Consider the following 22177-nt stretch of genomic DNA (forward strand, 5'->3'; position numbering starts at 1 on the left):
ACAAGATTTCGAAGATGGTCTATTTTGTTTCGTTATGAGAGTTCACTGATAGTTGGTTTTGTTCATTTACGGGATTTCAGTGGCGGTCAATTTTGTTCCTTTAAGAGATTTCAGTGATGGTCGCTTTTGTTCCTTTATGGGATTTCAATGACGGTCGGTTTTGTTCATTTACGAGATTTCAGTGACAGTCGGTTTTGTTCAATTAAGAGATCTCAGTGATGGTCAGTTTTATTCCGTTACGAGATTACGAGTCGGTTTTGTTCCCCTACGAGATTTCAGACATTTCAGTGACTGACGGTTTTGTTCCTTTACGAAATTTCAATGATGGTCAATTTTGTTCCTTTACAGGATTTCAGTGACGATCAGTTTTGTTCCTTTACAAGATTTCAATGACGGTTGGTTTTATTCCTTTGAGATTTCAATGATGGTTGGTTTTGTTCCTTTACGGGATTTCAGTGACAGTCGGTTTTGTTCCTTTTACGAGATTTCATTGACAGTCGGTTTTGTTCCTCTACGAGATTTCAGGCATTTCAGTGACTGTTGGTTTTATTCATTTACGAGATTTCAATGATGGTCAGTTTTGTTCCTTTTCGGGATTTCAGTGATGGTCAGTTTTGTTTGTTTACAAGATTTCAGTGACGGTCGATTTTGTTCATTTACGCGATTTGAATGACTGTCAGTTTTTTTTCTTTACGGGATTACATTGAGGGTCGGTTTTGTTCCTTTACTGGATTTCGGTGACGGTCGCTTTTGTTCCTTTATGGGATTTCAATGATGTTGGGTTTTGTTCCTTTACTAGATTTCAGTGACAGTCGCTTTTGTTCCTTTACGGGATTTCAATGAGGGTCGGTTTTGTTCCTTTACTGGATTTCAGTGACGGTCGCTTTTTTTTTCCTTTTCGAAATTTTGAGGTATTTCAGTGATTGCCTTTTTTGTTAATTTAAGAGATTTCTATGACGGTCGGTTTTGTTCAATTAAGAGATCTCAATGATGGTCAGTTTTGTTCCGTTATGAGATTTAAATGACAATTTTCAGTTGTTTCGTTATGAGATTTCACTGATGGTCATTTTTGTTTCGTTGCGAGATTTCAATGACGGTCTGTTTCATTCAGTTATGAGATTTCAGTGATACCTGTTTTATTCGATTATGATATTTCAGTGACGGCCGGTTTTGTTCAGTTACAAGATCTCAATGATGGTCAGTTTTGTTCCTTTACAAGATTTCAATGACAGTTGATTTTCATTGTGAGTCAGTTTTCTTCAGTTACGAAATCGAGTTCAAGTCCTGCTTGGAGCAATTCAGACTGCACAGGTTACAGACATGCATTTAAAACATGGTGAATATCTTGAAATATTTACACTGAAATATTTCTGCGGTTAGAAATATTTTGTAACAATATATAATCTTTCCAAAGTAGAAATATTTTGTAACAATGTACTCTACTGTTCAAAAATTTGGGGTCAGTAATTTTTTTACTATATCATTTGTGATATGAAACTAACTAACTGCATGGTTATGATTATTTTTGCCTTAGGGTCACACCCCTTATTTTCTGGGGTTTATTTTAACCCTTTATTCAATACAGTTTATGGCAACTGTACTGGGGCTTTGGGCAGTGTGATGTATGGACTATTTTACACTAGGGTTACACCCTTTATACAGTACAGCTTATTGTGGTTGTACTGGGGCATTAGGACCCACTCAGGCCACAGGTTGATCAGACCTGCTGGCCTCTCTAACACCTCTTCCCACAGCTACCCAATCTATCAGGATGTCTTCCATACAGATATATATACTGGGCTCAACCCTGTTTAGCTTCAGTGGGTGTGCAGGTGAAAGCTTCAGGTTGACTGCTGTAGGGTTTCTCAAATGTGTTTCTAACCATAAGACCCTCTTACACAGATATAAATCTCAACAGTGGTGACATGCTTCTTGCTAAAATGCATTCTATAACTGACTATTAAGTTGAAATTAACTTCATTTTTGAGATGATCCTCACTGCAGAACACAAGATCCAGGGGGGTGGGGTTGGATCCAACTCCCACTTTACATATCCCTTAACCTACCTGACTCCGTCCCCTGGATCTTGAGTGTTCTGCAGTGAGGGGCTACTGACATTTTCCCTTGCTATTTTTGCCACAGCTAACACAATTACAGCAGCAAGAGAAAAACTAACACTAAAGGTATGTTAACACAACAACAATGTACTAAAAATGGACTGGTCTGATTCAAGGCTTGTCGCAAATTATTATTATTATTATTATTATTATTTTTTTTAATCCTCTATTGTGTGGTGTCATTACAATTTTTTAACTGCTCCCTATGTTTGGGAGGCTCCAGGAATGTGTTTGGGAACCCCTGGTCTAGTGTGTCCCAGGGACACATGATTTTTTGCATTATAATCCTCTGAACGCACACACTAGATGATTCAACTGGAATGTGCACACACCTGTTGATTGCTGGAACGATTTCACAGTGACAAGAGTGGCAATTCATTGCAGCATGAATAAAGTATGAAGCTGAATTGTCCTATTATTTTCTTTCATTTAAACTATTTGCTTTTATTTTTTGCTGTGGTTTTTGAACTGTCTTTTAGTAGCTTTTTGTGATGTCCACAGTTGATCCGATTGTCTGGATATTTTGTTTTCACCATTGTTGAGATTCATACGCTGATTGCTCATATCTGTGTTTGTCATCATAGTTTATTTTCTGCTCTGGGTTTTTATTTTCAGTCTTTTAACTGATTTCTGAAATATAATGTGGTCTCATGTTGCAGTAAAATAGGGATTATAATTTAAATGTATTAAAGGCAAAACACAATTATTATATTCAAATGACATCAGTGATTCAGGCTATTTCACAATGATTATAAAACCATCAATAGCTAAAAATCATCATATATGTGGTCCGCCCAAGTGCCATCATTTCACACCATGTGTGGCCCAGATATTATATAAAAATATATTTAGTTACCGCTTGTAGTAAACTATGGGTTCAAATGTACTATTAGTATCTAAATACGTTTTTTAAATACAGAGATAGTATATTACACTGTGTGCAGAATTATTAGGCAAGTTGATTTTCTGATCATATTTTTTTTCCAAGCACATTTTACCAATTCCAATCCACATCAATCTTAATAACTACTATTAATATTGTTTTTAATCATTTATAAGTGATATATAATTGTTCATGAAGGCTGGAAATGAAAAATGCCCTATATTCAGGTGTGCAGAATTATTAGGCAGGTTTTCTTTTACAGATAAAATGAGCCAAAAAAGAGATTTAACTTATTATTAAAAATATTATTAATAAAAAATTATTAAATACTCATGAGAAGGACGCAATACTAATGTAATACTAGAAATTGCAAAGTTAAAGCATGACCATTGGACAGTGAAATGATCATTGGGTCAGCTGGGTCATACAAAAACAGATGGAGAAGAAAAGACACGTTAACTGCAAAATAATTAAGAATTAAGGTGAAGAATTAAGTGTGAAACCATCAGGAACCCTTTAGTCTCCAGCGCCACCATTTCCCAGTACTGAAACCTACCTGGAGTCTTCAGAAGTGTGAGGTGTCAGGATCTCAGAGACTTAGGTTAGGTGAAGAATCCTAAAAAGCGACCTGCTCTTAATAAGAATCACAAGCTGAAGTGTTATAAAATACATGAAGACTGGGTTTTTATAGGCCTTATAGACAGACAGCTTGAGAGTGACTCCTGAAGGACCAGCACCACACCCTCTTGTACCACTGTTTGAAGAATTTATCTTCCAGAATCTGGCAGTAAGGTGTGGGAGTTCACTTTTAGTCCATCTCTTATTCTGAAATGTCCATCTTGCAGAGATGGACTAAATGATCTTCCAAAACTTACTGCCAGATTCTGGAAGATAAATTCTTCAAACAGTGGTACAAGAGGATGTGGTGCTGGTCCTTCAGGAGTCACTCTCAAGTTGTCTGTCTATAAGGCCTATAAAAACCCAGTCTTCATGTATTTTATAACACTTCAGCTTGTGATTCTTATTAAGAGCAGGTCGCTTTTTAGGATTCTTCACCTTACCTAAGTCTCTGAGATCCTGACACCTCACACTTCTGAAGACTCCAGGTAGGTTTCAGTACTGGGAAATGGTGGCGCTGGAGACTAAAGGGTTCCTGATGGTTTCACACTTAATTCTTCACCTTAATTCTTAATTATTTTGCAGTTAACGTGTCTTTTCTTCTCCAGCTGTTTTTGTATGACCCAGCTGACCCAATGAGCATTTCACTGTCCAATGGTCATGCTTTAACTTTGCAATTTCTAGTATTACATTAGTATTGCGTCCTTCTCATGAGTATTTAATAATTTTTGACTTTTCAGTCTGAGTTAAATCTCTTTTTTGGCTCATTTTATCTGTAAAAGAAAACCTGCCTAATAATTCTGCACACCTGAATATAGGGCATTTTTCATTTCCAGCCTTCATGAACAATTATATATCACTTATAAATGATTAAAAACAATATTAATAGCAGTTATTAAGATTGATGTGGATTGGAATTGGTAAAATGTGCTTGGAAAAAAAGTATGATCAGAAAATCAACTTGCCTAATAATTCTGTACACAGTGTAAAAGCAAATTTAAGTTCATATTTCATGGTGTTTCAAAATAGCACAGTTGAGTACACTAAGATGTTCTTAAGATTATTTTAAGAAGTACTAAAGAAGAATTTTTAGTATATTAAGTACAAAATTAGTGCACGAAAATAGAGTTCATTATAGAAATGTACTTTTTTTCACCTGGGAGTGTCATTTGAAGCTCATTTATAGATTTATTTTTATTAAAAAAATATATGTTGATAATGATTAAACACTTCAGTGCCCTCCAAAGGCACAATTTTAGGTAGTCTATATAAAGGGATGGATTGTGTGCACTTGAATTGTTGAATGAACATGATGTAATTGTAGCACCCATTATGCATCTAATCAAATCAAGTAAACTTGGATTGCTTTGAATATTTTTTATGAACACAATATACATTTGTAGAGTACATATGATTTTAAAATGTCAATATAACTGCTTTGCAACTAGTTGAATTAAAATGGTAGTATTGTGTTATTGTGATAATGCACTTTAGTTTAACAAAATTATGCCTTGTCACATCAATTAATTAATGTCTTGTTCATGTATGGTTTTAGTAGTTTAAGTTGATTGTAGAACAATTGCCACTAATACAGCTAGGATCAACTTAAGCTTGTGACACTTTTGGGAAACGCTACCCAGAGCACTACCATAGTAATTACTTTATTATTAAAGTCATATGAGCCATATAAGTCATATAACCCAAGCACAAGTGCAACACTTCACCACAATGGTAACCCCCAAACCATTAACATAAAAACTTTTAAAAACCAACATAATAGAACAGTAAACATTAAAAAGACACTCAATTTTCTCATCCTACTAAAAACTGCTTAAAATAACACTTTATTTCAACATTTACTCTCTCAGTTCAACCTTTTTGCAAAGCATGATAGGAAGTATTAAGTCCTTACTTGATTGAAACATGTTATTTCAATATGAAAACATCAAGTTAAGTCAAAGAGTAACCGTTTCAAGTCAGTTTAACATGAATCAATCACATTTAAACCAGAAACCTGATACAACGGTGTTGAATCAAAGTAAATTGTTTAAATAAAGTGAAAAGCATCAAAAATCATTATTTTGAGTGTGTGTTTGTGTGTGTGTGTGTGTGTGTGTGTGTGTGTGTGTGTGTGTGTGTGTGTGTGTGTGTGTGTGTGTGTGTGTGTGTGTGTGTGTGTGTGTGTGTGAGAGAGAGAGAGAGAGAGAAAGTCTAGTGGTCACTCCAATACTACAATGATATAAATAATTTAAAGGTGCCCTAGAACTTCTTTTTAAAAGATGTAATATAAGTCTAAGGTGTGCCCTGAATGTGTCTGTGAAGTTTCAGCTCAAAATACCCCATAGATTTTTTTTAATTCATTTTTTTAACTCCCTATTTTGGGGCATCATTAACTATGCACCGATATATAGGTTGCGGCTCCTTTAATTCTCGTGCTCCCCCTCCCCCGGAGCTCGCACTTGCTTTGAACAGCATAAACAAACTTCACACAGCTAATATAACCCTCAAAATGGATCTTTACAAGATGTTCGTCATGCATGCTGCATGCATACATCGGATCATGTGAGTATAGTATTTATTTGGATGTTTACATTTGATTCTGAATGAGTTTGATAGTGCTCCGTGGCTAAAGCTAACATTACACACTGTTGGAGAGATTTATAAAGAATGAAGTTGTGATTATGAATTATACAGACTGCAAGTGTTTAAAAATGAAAATAGCGACGGCTCTTGTCTCTGTGAATACAGTAAGAAACGATGGTAACTTTAACCACATTTAAAAGTACATTAGCAACATGTTAACGAAACATTTAGAAAGACAATTTACAAATATCACAAAAAATATCATGTTATCATGGATCATGTCAGTTATTATTGCTCCATCTGCCATTTTTTGCTATTGTTCTTGCTTGCTTACCTAGTCTGATGATTCAGCTGTGCACATCCAGACGTTTTGGCCTTGCCTAATGCTTTGAACATGAGCTGGCATATGCAAATATTGGGGGCGTACATTCCAACTGTTACGTAACAGTCGGTGTTATGTCGAGATTCGCCTGTTCTTCGGAGGTCTTTTAAACAAATGAGATTTATAAGAAGGAGGAAACAATGGAGTTTGAAACTCAGTGTATGTCTTTTCCATGTACTGAACTTTTGTTATTCAACTATGCCAAGGTAAAATCAATATTTAATTCTAGGGCATCTTTAATGAATAATGCCTATTTTAATACTCTTTAAACCAATAAATAAAAATGTTTAAGGCACAGTAGCACCCCTACCCCAAACATTTTAATATTTTTATTATTACAGGAATGGTTTGATACCATCAACTATTAGCTAAGGAAGTCTTATTTCGTCAATCTTGAAAGTGAGTTTTCATTAAATGCACCAATCCATTTGAAATCACTTTTATAACTTGCTGAAATTCTTTAAATGGAATGGGGAAATTGTAAAAGTCTTCAAAGGACAAAATGTTTTAATTTTCATCAAATAAATCCATGACAAAGTATTAAACAATTTTTCCAAGCCAATAACACTTGCTGGTAAAATTTGGATAATTGGATGGAAATTTCACAGGTAGAAAGTTACATCTCAATAGCAAAAAATAAGCCTCCAAGCTTTTTAAAAAAGAACTGCGGGATAAAGAACCATATGACTTCTATACCATCTACTCTTTTGCCTGATATGTCCTTTTCAAAAGTCTTTGTCATTCTGAAAATCATTGACTTCATTGTAATGGACGTGGTCAAGCTTCAACATCCAACCAATCTCAGCAAGCACAGCATAAAAGAGAATGCTCTTCTTAAAAGTCTTTATAGAGAATACAAATCACATATATAACATTTTTGTGAGATTTTGAAGTACCATCCCATTTTAAATGTTTAATAAAATGGGACAATTTTAAGAACTATAACCATGAACCAGAAAACACAGGAAAGATTTTTAAATCGTTTTATTTTCCATTGCACAGTAATTTCTATCTACAGAAATTCTAAATTGTTTGTGGCAGCAGATAGTCATAAACATCCATGTGAAATTTGCATAAAACTGTACAAGAAATTGGCTACAATGAGAAAATACTGCAACCCACTGATAACCGTTATATTCAGGACAGAAAATGAATGAGGCTCTTCTGCATGTTAAAAGTGTAATATTTCAGGTAAGAATGTTCTGTCTGAGACAAATAAAACGATTCACTTAAAGTCAACATGAAACATTACAAAATGAATAGATAAAATTAAAGCCAAGAAAGCAACAGAAACCTTTTTTTTCTCCTTAGTCATGAAAGATTACAAAGGGCAAACAACCAGGTTCACATCCAGAGTGACTTTGAAACCTCTATGAAACAGACATGAATGAACTAAAGGTGTGATCAATAAATTCTGCTGGAGTTTGAACACTTATTACTGACATTTACAGCATTACAGTTCAACACGGCTGATTGGATACTTTTGTTTATCGATTGACAATGACAAAATAGCAACCTAGGACATCAAATCTTTCCTGGAATTATCTCACGAGTAACCAATGTATATGAGCTTACATGTTGAAAAGTAATTTTTGGTTTTAAATTGTAAATATCAACCACGTTGGCGCTTAAAATGTAGCATTACTCATCAACGAGCGGCTTTTTTCCAAATAACGAACCGTACTGGTCCTCTGAAGACCTTCACCTTGTTTGATGCATTCTCACATACGTCATGTATGCAGGAATTTCAAGGGAACGATCACTCACTCACTCATGTTCAATTCAAAAATCACCCTGTCGTGAACAAACAACAGAAAACAAAGACATGAAGACAAGTGACAGAGCGCAATGAGCTCAAAATACGTCTTCCTCAAAGCATATATAAAAATAATTTTTTAATCGATGATTAAAAATATGACAAGGATATCTATTCAGGGAAATACAGTACTGCAGAGAAAAATACACATCGTACAAATATAATTGAATTAGTTAATCAGGCGAGATGACATACGAGCGAGATATTCAAAAACAAACCTGGTCTTCAGAAACACTATAACACCATGGCATGAAAACACATTTACAGAGAATATAGAGTCCAACACAGAGAAACATTTAGAGTCTGAGAGAGATTGGCTTCAGTTGTTTTGTAATTCTTTTTTCCCCCATTTTTCTTTGTTTGAAGTACGGCATACGAAACACACGAAAGGCAGACTAGCACACAGCCAAAAACATCAGAAAAGTCCTCAACACTGTTACTGGATGCAGTGGTACTTCAGACACAAACAGCTGTCGAATGGAATACAGAACTCAATGAAAGAAAATCTTTGGCGTTTGAAAAGATATGGCAACTGTCTTGGGGTCAGTATGGCGACGCTCACTCGCAATTGATGCTCCCAGATTGTCGAACTACTTCATTCACAGAATGGCGAAAAACTTTGGGCAGAGAGGCAAGTGAGAAACAGTATCTCGAACGACAATGGATCGTGTGATCAATGCAACATTTATAGCAGCATTTCTTGCAAACCACAAATAAATATAATGGCACTAAAATGTGGTTTCAAGGGAGAAATGGGACAACAAAGACATTTACCGTACACTTTTTTTTTTGTATTTAGTGTTACTTTCTAGTTTTCTGGGTTTGAATGTACAGCTAACACTCACTGTTGGTGTTTTCACAGATGTAGATGATCTTGAAGTACGTTCTGTGCATTTACTGCATTACACATGAAGCACCAGTGTGAAACCAGTACCAGAACGATATGCTTAAAACAGAGACATTTTTCCTTTGAGTTTTCCACGTACAGACGACACCATTGTCAAAACGATCCCCATTCATACGAATCTGTGAAAACGAAAAAAAAAACGCTGTATTCTGCCGGCAGGCCATTAGATGGCGATGGAACACCGTAGACTGAACATGTAATGCGCATGTGAATGTTGTCATCGCTTTCACAGAATCGCGTTTTTGTTCTTTACACGGAGACCGTTTTCAAAAACTTGCACTTTGAAACCCGTTTTCAAAAGTTTGCATTTTCAGGCCACCAAAACGGTGTTGTCGTGTAAATGAATGGCCAAACGGCATAAAAACTTTTCAGTTTTTAGTTGAAAATGGTGTCGTGTAAACAGCCCCTCAGATGTTGAAACATGTTACAGTATCTCACAGAAGTGAGTACATCCCTCACATTTTTGTAAATATTTTATTATATCTTTTCATGTGACAACACTGAAGAAATGACACTTTGCTACAATGTAAAGCAGTGAGTGTACAGCTTGTATAACAGTGTAAATTTGCTGTCCCCTCAAAATAACTCAACACACAGCCATTAATGTCTAAACTGCTGGCCACAAAAGTGAGTACACCCCTAAGTGAAAATGTCCAAATTGGGAACAATTAGCCATTTTCTCTCCCTGGTATCATGTGACTCGTTAGAGTTACAAGGTCTCAGGTGTGAATGGGGAGCAGGTGTGTTAAATTTGGTGTTATCGCTCTCACTCTCTAATACTGGTCACTGGAAGTTCAACCTCATGGCAAAGAACTCTCTGAGGATCTGAAAAAAAGAATTGTTGCTCTACATAAAGATGGCGTAGGCTATAAAAAGATTGCCAAGACCCTGAAACTGAGTTGCAGCACGTTGGCCGAGACCATACAGCAGTTTAGAGGACAGGTTCCACTCAGAACAGGCCTCGCCATGGTCGACCAAAGAAGTTGAGTGCACGTGCTCAGCGTCATATCCAGAGGTTGTGTTTGGGAAATAGACATATGAGTGCTGCCAGCATTGCTGCAGAGGTTGAAGGGGTGGGGGGTCAGCCTGTCAGTGCTCAGACCATATGCCGCACACTGCATCAAACTGGTCTGCATGGCTGTCGTCCCAGAAGAAAGCCTCTTCTAAAGATGATGCACAAGAAAGCCCGCAAACAGCCTAAGGACAAGCAGACTAAGGACATGGATTACTGGAACCATGTCCTGTGGTCTGATGAGGCCAAGATACACTTGACACCATCTGAACCAAATAAGTTTGTGTGGCGGCTACCAGGTGAGGAGTACAAAGACAAGTGTGTCTTGCCTACAGTCAAGCATGGTGGTGGGAGTGTCCTGGTTTGGGGCTGCATGAGTCCTGCTGGCACTGGGGAGCTACAGTTCATTGAGGGAACCATTAATGCCAACATGTATTGTGACATACTGAATCAGAGCATGATACCCTCCCTTCAGAGACTGGGCCGCAGGGCAGTATTCCAACATGATAACGACCCCAAACACACCTCCAAGACGACCACTGCTTTGCTAAAGACGCTGAGGGAAAAGGTGATGGACTAAACCCTATTGAGCATCTGTGGGGCATCCTCAAACGGAAGGTGGAGGAGCGCAAGGTCTCTAACATCCAACAGCTCAGTGATGTCGTCATGGAGGAGTGGAAGAGGACTCCAGTGGCAACCTGTGAAGCTCTGGTGAACTCCATCCCCAAGAGGGTTAAGGCAGAGCTAGAAAATAATGGTGGCCACACAAAATATTGATACTTTGGGCCCAATTTGGACATTTTCACTTAGGGGTGTACTTACTTTTGTGGCCAGTGGTTTAGACATTAATGGCTGTGTGTTGAGTTATTTTGAGGGGACAGCAAATTTACACTGTTATACAAGCTGTACACTCACTGCTTTACATTGTAGCAAAGTGTCATTTCTTGAGTGTTGTCATATGAAAAGATATAATAAAATATTTACAAAAATGTGAGGGGTGTACTCACTTCTGTGAGATACTGTATGTCTTCCTGACATTCAGAACTACAATGAATATTGTTCCCAATTCAGTGAAAGCATTCAAACCTATTTCACGTCTATAATCAAGTCACCAAAGATTAGAGCTGGAAAACCGGTCCAAATTTCCAGGAATGAATAGAGCCGTTTTCAACAGTAAGTGCTTTTTTATGTAGCCCTAACAAATGAAATGTGGACCAAAACATTTACTAAAGTACAATCTCTATATGTTCAAGCGGTTTAATCTACGCAGTATGCAGGGATGAGAAAGCTGGTCTAATGGACAAAATCAAATCCCAGAGCCAACACTAAAGAGACTGCGACATCATTTTCAGTCACAACAAATGTTCTAGCTGTTGAGGTTTATATGGCTGTCTACCCCCAAAAAAAATGGATAATTTGAAACCATAATTTTGCCTACTTTCTTCCACAACTCTGTCCAGACCAGATATTTCCTGTACAGAGTTTCACAGAAAGTTCAAACATCTGTATAATGTATCACATGAAAATACCATCATTAAATCACTCACAGTTGGTTTACAAATAGTTATTTCTTAATTAATTCATTTACTATGTAAATCCTTCTCATGTCAACTAATTATAAACCCTCAAGATGGTACTTTAATGTAAAGCATTATTGTACTGATATTCACAATAATTTTGTAAAAAGATCACTCAAACAGCATTTTATATTCAAGCAGACATTTACATTTTGCTAAAAAAACAAACAAAACAAAAAAATAAATACAAAAAAATAAATAAATAAATAAATAAATATTAAAATGGGAATTAAACCAAAAGGGATAAATATACTGAGTACATTTTTGGAGAAGGGAGATGTTCTCTCTTCTTCTGAAAGGTTTGACTCCTCCACATTATAACATCATTTCCTGTGAATGGAGCTCTTCCCATGCTTCACCTGGTGTCTTCGTATTTCAGTTTCACTTATGACAGTAGCGAATATGGCATTTTTACAGACTTTGATGGAGATTTATATAGAATTATGTATATATATTCTTTTTTTCTTCTTCTTCTTTTTTTTTTTTTTTAGATTTTTATGTTTGTTGTTTAGTTGTTGTATTTTTTGTTTAGTCTGTCTGTCTTTTTTTGACTACTAACTGCTCTCCGATGTGGGAGGCAGGACGTGATTGCAAAAAAACAACAGCACAAAAACATTTCAAAGACTGAGAGAAGAAATGGAATTTCAGGGCCTGCAAAGCCCAGCCGCCATGAGAGAGGATTGGCGATATTAAACGAACAAACGAAAACCGAAGAGTGGACGCCGTCGTGGTATGGCATTCCTCAGATTGGGGCCGCTCTCAGTCTGTGCCTCAGTTCTGTAAGCAGACTGTATTTAATATTGTGCTAGGAAAGAGCGAGGGATCCCACTGGTCCAGCAGAGGAGAGATAAAGACGAGAGTGGGAAAAGGATTATGGATGAACAAGGCTGTGTAGGAGAACTCCTGAGTCCCTTTGGGCTCTGCTGTTTTGCGGAGATCAGAACTGGTACCATTTCTTATCCTTACACTTTAGCATCATCTGCAGACAGTGAAAAAGAAGATCAAAGTTAGAGACGCCAATCGTACAGCTACAATGCTGGTTCAGCTTCAACCTGATTATAATGCGCATAAAATAAATTGATGTAATACATAAACGTTTGGCTATTTTTAAGAAGAGATTCGTCTGTTATTGACATCAGCGGTGGTAACGCTGTACCTCATGAGCGTGTTTGGAGAATGAGTCAGCGCTGGCCATCATGGCTGCCGTCCGCTCTTCCACCTCGCCTAGTTTTTGCCCTCTCTCATCCAACGCTATCCGAGCTCGAGCTAGATCACCCACGATGCCTGATGCTGCCCCCTTCATGCCTTCTATACCCCCAGGACCTGGAATGTGCTGTGCCAGACTGCGTGGTGCTTTTCCGGCTCCTGTCTCGCCGACTGAAACACAAATACAGAAACAGAGTGTGAAAAGAAGAGGAGGAAAGAATGTTACAAATGAGGTGACAGCACAACAGAAACAAACAAACTCTTTGTTAGGAGAACAGCACACATAGTTAAGATGTCACTTTTGAGAACAGAGCTCATTAAGATAAAGAGGCATAGGAGACTGGGCTAGATGTCGCAAATGTCAGTTGTCACCAGTGTCATTTTTGTATTATTTCTATACTATTATAGTATTTATTAATATTTTGAATTAGCTTTTTTTATTTTTATTTTTTGGTAATTGCATGTGCTTTTGGCATTTTCATTTGTTTTTGTATATATTTATATTTAGTTGAATTTATTTTATTTCAGTTTTAGTAATTTTAGAACTTCAACTTATTTTATTTTAGTTGGTTGCCAAGTTTTTGAGTCAAATTTACTTGACATATATATTTTTTTAATTTTGTATGTTACACCTAGTTCAAAACCCTGTCTTATATCTTTTGTGAATTCTTCAATATCATATATATATATATATATATATGTTAGGTAAATAAATGAACACCACACTCCACACACAATAAAATACATTGACATACATGCAGACAAGAGTTACTTTATAATATTTTTCAAGAATTATAGGTTGTCACATGTTTTAAATGCTGTAATTTGGTAGAATATAGTGTTGTCAAAAGTACTGACTTCGATACCATGTCAGTACTGAAATTTTAAAAATATGACGCTTTGAGCGGATTCGTAAATACCTCTGACTGGCCTTTGTGTTCACGCGCTCGTCAGATATGTCTGTGATTGGCTACAATGATCAACACATGGAAGCGTTTGAAAGCACACGGAAGTATATGAATTTGAAAGCTGACTGGTCTGCTGATAGACATCGGCTTTCAAACACTCGCTCGGTGAAGAGTGTCATTGATGTCTATTTACAACATGTTTTTGAAGCACTGATCATTGTAACCAATCCTTTTAATGGCAGGTTCCATTGTGACTGGGCAATAATGGCAACAACATGATCATAGAGCAATTGACTTTCAAAAATAGACCTACCCTGAGAAATGTATTTACTGGTGTAAAAAGTGAGAATTAGCCCCAGCCTACCTACATCTAAACAGTCATCTGTTTGTGGTCTGCATTTCTACCACACCTTCTTTGTTGTGATACTTCACACATCTGAGTGTAAAGAGCAGATAATGAAAGTTAACTTACAAAGCTCCTCTCTGTCTAGAGACTGTGCTCCTCCTCCAAAAAGACCCTTAAAGAAGCCCCTGTTAGGAGCTTCAGGCGTCTCCACCGGAGTAAACAGCTCACCTAGCATCTCCTGTTACACAATCCAATCATCATCAACATCATCATAAAGGGTTAGTTAACCCAAAAATGAAAATTATGTCATTAATGACTCACCCTCATATTGTTCCAAACCTCAGTTCATATTCGGAACACAGTTTAAGATATTTTAGATTTAGTCTTTCTGTCCCTCCATTGAAAATGTATGTACGGTATACTGTCCATGTCCAGAAAGGTAATAAAAACATCATCAAAGTAGTCCATGTGACATCAGTGGGTTAATTAGAATTCTTTGAAGCATCGAAAATATATTTTGGTCCAAATATAACAAAAACTATGACTTTATTCAGCATTGTATACTCTTCCGGAATCCTTTCCATTGAATTGATTCCATTGAATCCTTTCATCTGTCGGCGTTGGTAATGCACTTTTATGTCGCCGTGGTTGTTTTTGGCGATTAGGATATCCACGACATGCACACTTACACACCATTTTAAAAAATATAGCAATACCAAAATACAAACAATGTAGAATAGCTTGAATACAGTGTGCGTCTCCCTCAGACTGTAAACGAAGCTCTGGTGCACCAGATAACACGTCTGCAGCGTCTTACATCAGCACTGCGGAGTCGTGAACCACACTCCGGAGCAGAAGGGGGCGGTAATGCACCAATAAGCTGGATGCCAACCGCCGTAAAACAGGAAAGAAGAAGAAGCAGAGTCGTGAACGCGGATTGACAACAGACCCGGAAGAGAATACAATGCTGAATAAAGTCATAGTTTTTGTTATTTTTGGACCAAAATGTATTTTCGATGCTTCAAAATGTCGCGTATGTCCTAATCGCCAAAAACAACCACGGCGACATAAAAGTGCATTACCAACGCCGACAGATGAAAGGATTCAATGGAATCAATTCAATGGAATCAATTCAATGGAAAGGATTCTGGAAGAGAAGACAATGCTGAATAAAGTCGTAGTTTTTGTTATTTTTTGACCAAAATATATTTTCGATGCTTCAAAAAATTCTAACTAACCCACTGATGTCACATGGACTACTTTGATGATGTATTTATTACCTTTCTGGACATGGACAGTCTACCGTACATACATTTTCAATGGAGGGACAGAAAGCTCTCGGACTAAATCTAAAATATCTTAAACTGTGTTCCGAAGATGAACGGAGGTCTTACGGGTTTGGAACGACATGAGGGTGAGACATTAATGACATCATTTTCATTTTTGGGTGAACTGACCCTTTAAATACTGTGCAATTGAAAAGTCTAGAAGAACAATTTATGAAGATGTTTTGCTCACCTGTAAATTCTCACAGACCTCCTGGCTGTAGGTAATCCGCTGGATCTCAGTAGGGGAGGTCAGGTACAAGGCCTGGCCGAGGTTGCTGAAGCAGAACGTTCTCGCTATCCTCATATCTGTCAGGGGTAGGTAATTTACATCCAGCAATGGTCTCAACCCTGGCAGACTGAAACAGCATGACAGAGAGACATTTCTTCAGCTATGGAATATCTTACCTCCTCTATTATTCAAGAGATGCAATACTAAGACAGTGGCAGTGATTGTTTTGTCCTTCAGAATGTGCCATTAAATTACAGGAAACAAGCATTAAGGATTTTTTGCAATAATATCCCCAAGGTCTTAATGTTTGATGGTTAACTTTGACCTTCCTACTGACAGTCACACAGATGTTTGTCTGCCCTTCTGTCCTCTGTAGATTTATAAGCCAAAGCAATTCAGAGAGAAATAAAGTGATTAGATCTGTGTTGCAATATTAACATGCCCCCTGGCTCTGACTTTGCTGAACAGTGGAGCAAGACGACATTATTGTATACTGAAAATAGCTAGATTTCCAAATTTACGGCGTGCGCTACAGTATATCAATATCGGGCTACAAACAATTCCTCACATCAGAAACAATGTGAAGCTATTCCCAGGCAACGTGCAGTCCCAGTTGCAGTCTTCAATAGTGTAGCATTTAAAATATGTTATATACAATAATAAAATAAATAAGAGCAGTAGGAAATTAGCATATTAGAATGATTTCTGAAGGATCATGTGACACTGAAGACTGGAATAACTGTTGCTGAAATTTCAGCTTTGCCATCACTGGAATAAATCACATTTTAAAATATAATTAAAATAGAAAAGTTCTTTTAAATTGTAATAATATTTCAATATATATAAATATCAATGTATAATATAATATATCTCTGTTTTCACAATTTAATCATGGTGGATCAACAGATTTTTATGTATTCACACATCCCAACGCACAGTCCCAAATTAATGCATTTAAATATTCTCATCTGTCTTACGTTGAAGGGCATCCTCTCTCACCTGAGGGTCATGATGTGTCCGTTGGCACAGAAGCAGGCCACACAAATGCCAGTGTTCATCTGTACCACATCTGCCCGCAGCACAAAAGATGTTTCGGTGATGTTGTGTTTGAATACGCAGGTCTGAGAGGGTAGGGCTATGACTTTGGCCTGTTTCTCAGAGCACACCACGGCATACTGGTTTTCATTCAGTTCCTGGGATGTGGATGGGGATACAGACACCGGCCGTCTCTTACGGACCTTGTCCCTCTCCTCTCCATTGGCTGGAGCGTTGGGTTCATACCATGGCTCAAAAGCAGAGGGGAGGAGAGACCCTGTAGAATCTAAGAAGGCCATCCGGAGGACGCTGCCCTTCAACCTGTTAAGAGTGCCTGCGTAGAGAAGATGAGGTGTCAGATTAAAGGGGGGAGGGGGGGTGGGGAGAAAGTCATATACACCTAGCCATCCAAGGTGTATATGACTTTCTTCTTTCTGATAAACATAATTGGAGATATTTTAATAAATATCCTGATGCATCGAAGCTTTATAATGGCAGTGAACAGGGGTCACGAGTATGAGCTAAAGAAAGTGCTTCCATCCACATCCATCTATCATAAACATACTCCAGGGGGTTAATAAAGAAGAAAGCCAACTTTTCACTTTCTTCATAACTTGAATACGGAATCGTGATATTTTTCGATATTGATATGTATTGATATTTATTTTGGCGGAAGCTTGATATTTTACTTCATAACTTGTTAAATATGGATTTTTTTTTTTTTTTACACAAACGAATCGCTTCGCTTCAGAAGCCCTTTATTAACCCCCTGGAGCCGTGTGGAATAGGTTTATGATGGATGGATGTGAATGGAAGCACTTTCTTCAGCTCATACTCGTGACCCCTGTCCACTGCCATTATAAAGCTTGGATGCATCAGGATATTTATTAAAATATCTTTGATTGTGTTCATCAGAAAGAAGAAAGTCATATACACCTAGGATGGCTTGAAGGTGGGTAAAGCTTGGGGTGATTTTCATTTGAAAGTGAACAATTCTTTTAAATCTCAAATATGCTGACTTACCACAAGGGGAGACAATGACTGGCTGCAGAAGCCTCTGCTCTCCAGCAGGGGGCATGTTGAGGGAGATGGCCAAGACTGTGCCCAAGGACGTGCCAACCCACAGACTAGGTGTAAGCCCGCCATCTGCTTTGCGTGTATACGTCTCACAGAAATAGAAAGATGTGATGGCCTCTCGTGATTCCTTGTCAATACTGGTCACGCTGGAGCTCCGCGAGCGGCTGAAGGAGTTGTCCCTGTTGTCTAGGGGTATGGAACCCCGTGGGGGACATACAGAGAGTAGGACAGTAGGGAGAAAAACACAGAAAGGTAAAGCCCCCACTCCAAAACAACAACCGACAGATTAACATCATTACTTTTCTCCATACCCGTATAACAAAACAGCCTCTTGAACAGAAATTAAGTTTCCCTTTGTGATGTGGTTTAAGCAAGTTAAAACATACAACATCCTTCACTGGTGAGAAAATGACCTTTGATGTGGGAAATGAGGCAGTCTCTCCAGTGTGATGGAGACAAATGGTATTCCCAAGATTGGGATGACCAGATGCCCTATTTTCCTGGAACACTTGCATATTTTAGACCCTTTTACCCAACCTCATTTATTTGAAAATTGGCCCTACAAAAACATCTCCTAAAATAAACCCACATGCGGACATGTTAAAGGGCTCTGAAAATGGGACTATTCTGGGAAAAACTTGACGTCTGGTCACCCTATCCAAGATGTGTTCAGTCTGGAAATTAAAACAAAATATAAATAAATAAATAAAAATAATGGAAGCATGTAACAGAGAAAGAAAATGTTGTTTACATGACTATATTATATGTTCCCTATTTAAAACCTAAAGTACCGTTCAAAATTTGGGGTCTGTATAAGATTTTGTAATGTTTTTGAAAGAAGTCTCTTATGCTCACCATGGCTGCATTTATTTGATCAAATATACAGTAAAGACAGTAATACTGTGAAATATTATAATTTAAAATGACTCTTCTATTTGAATATATTTAAAAATGTAATTTCTTCCTGTGATGGCAGCAATCACTCCAGTCTTCAGTGTCACATGATCCTTTAGAAATCTAAATAGGCTGATCTGGTGCTCAAGAAACATTTATTAAACATTTATGCATCTTTGCTGAATAAAAGTATTAATTTCTTTAAAAAAAAGTACTCACCCCAACTTTTTGAACGGCAGTGTTTATCTAAAGCTTTTCTATTTAAAAGAGATACCTGACATCCGATAGTTTAATTGTACAACTTTTCTCATATACAGTAATGATATGTGTGGGGAGAAAAAAGATCTTTACATCAACCTACACATTTGATTTCCATTTCAAATCAGTCGATTCCAGAAAGTACTCCTTGAGGGAATTCCCTTTAAAAAAAAAAAAATCTCCTGCTGGAAACTGATGACAGAACTTTTTTGATACTGAATTAAATAGCAGCAAATGCTGAACTGGCAAATGCTGACATGTGTTATTCAGTATAAGAGTTAGGAAGACTGACAGAGAACCCTGGCTACATAAAAAGTAAAGCTGTTTTGGCCATGTGTACCATTTATGGAGACCCTCACAAGCCTTTTGATAAACCAATACAGTCATCGGGTGTATGTCAGACCCAATAATCAAGACATACTGTAAGATTAGAGTCAGAATGTCAGAAATTCAGTATATACAGAACTCTGAAAGTGCAGGAATTCTGACACAACCTAGTCTTTGGCTAACTGACATGAGATGTTCAAATCAAGTGAGCATGTGGACCCTTCAGATTCTGATAATGTGCTGATGGACTCCACATTCAAAAGCTGTGTAGCATGAACACAAAGTCAAGGCTTACCCAAGTCTGGCTTTAGCTCAGTAGGCAAGCTTAATTTCCGTGACATCTTTGCTGGAAAAAAGAGAACACCTCTCTTTACAAACACATTGAAGCCTCAGTAAAAGCCATGCAATGCTAGAACTAGTTGTGCTCCAGAAAACACCAGACAACATAGCTAAAGGGTTTTTTAATCATCCTGAGGGACACAGATGCTTCAAACAGGACAAAGGAGACACTGCAATATTTTTCAGCGAGTCAGAGACAAACTGCATAATGCTGCATGCTGGACAAACAGTTCTGGGATGTAAATGGGTATAATTTGGCCACAGAAAGCCCTGAAAGGTAAAGAATTAACATTATAACAGACAAAACAATCATTCTCAGCACCCCATGCCACAATCATGCACCACACAGGAAAATACAGACTGGACATTATGGCTTATATGGATGATTTAGTACATTTTGTATAATTTGTATACCCTTGCCACATATTTTTCACCGGCATATTTCTACAGTAGCCCTAAACGGACAAACTGCTCTACAGAGCACATATGCTTGACTGGCTACTTTCTTCTGTCTCAGACAATGACATCTTTGTCCTGTGTTGGACACCGTAGCTTCGCTATATTGCACTTCGCAAGCTCACCGCTAAATGCCGCTAAAATTTACACACTGCACCTAATAATTGTAATTTCATTAAAGGGATAGTTCACCCAAAAATGAAAATTACCCCATAATTTATTCACCCTCAATCCATCCTAGGTGTATATGACTTTCTTCTTTCAACCAAACACAATCAGAGTTATATTAAAAAATATCCCTTTATAATGGGAGTGATTGGAGGATGAGATTTTGAAGCCCCAAAAATCCATACTATTACTCCATGCGGCTTACGGGGGGTTAATAAAGACCTTCTAAAGCGAATCGATGCGTTTTTGTAAGACAAATATCCTTATTTAAAACTTTATAATGTAAAATAGTGAGCTTCTGGCGTGACAGCCATACATATTTGACTTGCATCTAAAAACGTTAACTTCCTCTACGTAGTACACAATGCCATGACGTTCGACACTACGCCATGATGTACTACTCTATGTCCTACGTTAAAAATGCGTAGTACATCACGTCACGTTTTATGATCAATGGATGCACTTTTTTGGGTTTCAAAATCTCATATTCCAATCACTCCCATTATAAAGCTTGGAAGAGCCAGGATATTTTTAATATAACTCTGATTGTGTTTGGCTTAAAGAATAAAGTCATATACACCTAGGATAATTTGAGGGTGAGTAAATTATGGGTTAGTTTTAATTTTTGTGTGAAATATCCCTTTAAATGCATTAAATGTAACAAGTTATAATGCTAAATCTAAAGTTTTCATTATATTTCATTCTTATAATATTTTATTTTCCATTTTCATTTCATTATATTTCATTTAAGTTTTCATAACCACTGAACATTTTCACAAAATTTTGTTAAATTAAGCTTAAAATAAGATATGACTAATTGCTAATGGGGTAAGATTATATATATACAGCTATGGAAAAAAATTAAGAGACCACTTAACATTGAGTTCTGAACTTGGAGTGGTCTCTTAATTTTTTCCATAGCTATATATATATATATATATATAAAAAGATATTTTCAGTGGGACATAATTTTTACAGTGTAATGAGCTCAGCATTCAACAAAAAATAAAAACAACAAAACAAAAACTGGCTTCACAGCTTGTCTATGTAAGAACATCTAAGGAAATCTAAATGATAAATTACCCAAAACTGTATATTTTGTTTCCTAATAGTACTCCAGTGAATCCAGTGAAGCGAATACCAAGGCTGGTCCCAATCCATCAAAATAAATGTGTATTTTTCTAATTCCCATCCTCACTATCCTGTGCTGAGATGTACGGACATAAAGAGACAGGAAGTACAGGAAGACAACAAATTGAAAACCTTCATTCCTACAGACAGACAATCATAGGACAGCCACCGGTGTGGCGAAAGAGAAACGCCTCAAGCAAATCACCACAAGCACATGTCACCATGTTACATGCGTGCTACATGAACGTAGCATGCAGTGGGAATTTCCATCGGGGTTATTCAAGTAGCTGTGTTCTTGGTGACAGACATGTTCTCTGTTTTGTTCATACATAGAGACAGAGACAGTGTGGTTGAACAAAACCAGTGGAACCTCTTCTACACCGTCCTCCAACCTTACCTCCTCTCCCTCCTCCATTGTAGAATTGCTGATGGTTTGACATCAAGACTTTTTGGGAGGAAGTAAAGCATATGAGCAGTTAGAGATATTTTTACGCTTTCTGGGAGTAACATACAGCGCAGGAGTGTCATAATGTGAAAGATTATGTATCGACTTGTTTTTTTTGCTGTTTGTTATGTGTTT

General features: G+C 37.3%; 1 protein-coding gene across 1 annotated transcript in view; it reads right to left on the reverse strand.

Moving 5' to 3' along the window:
- Nucleotides 1-12260: 12260 nt before the first annotated feature.
- The window catches only part of stxbp5a (syntaxin binding protein 5a (tomosyn)), a 105372-nt gene continuing 95455 nt past the window's right edge, over nt 12261-22177 (reverse strand). The window contains exons 20-27 of the mRNA XM_067383074.1: nt 21995-22042; nt 19800-19849; nt 17971-18253; nt 16912-17281; nt 15874-16039; nt 14482-14593; nt 13052-13272; nt 12261-12874 (exon numbers count right to left, since the gene is read on the reverse strand). Coding sequence (XP_067239175.1) covers nt 12833-12874; nt 13052-13272; nt 14482-14593; nt 15874-16039; nt 16912-17281; nt 17971-18253; nt 19800-19849; nt 21995-22042 — 1292 coding nt within the window. The 3' untranslated portion in view covers nt 12261-12832. The remainder of the gene's footprint in view (nt 12875-13051; nt 13273-14481; nt 14594-15873; nt 16040-16911; nt 17282-17970; nt 18254-19799; nt 19850-21994; nt 22043-22177) is intronic.

The sequence above is a fragment of the Chanodichthys erythropterus genome, chromosome 4, assembly GCF_024489055.1.
Source record: "Chanodichthys erythropterus isolate Z2021 chromosome 4, ASM2448905v1, whole genome shotgun sequence".
NCBI lineage: Eukaryota > Metazoa > Chordata > Actinopteri > Cypriniformes > Xenocyprididae > Chanodichthys > Chanodichthys erythropterus.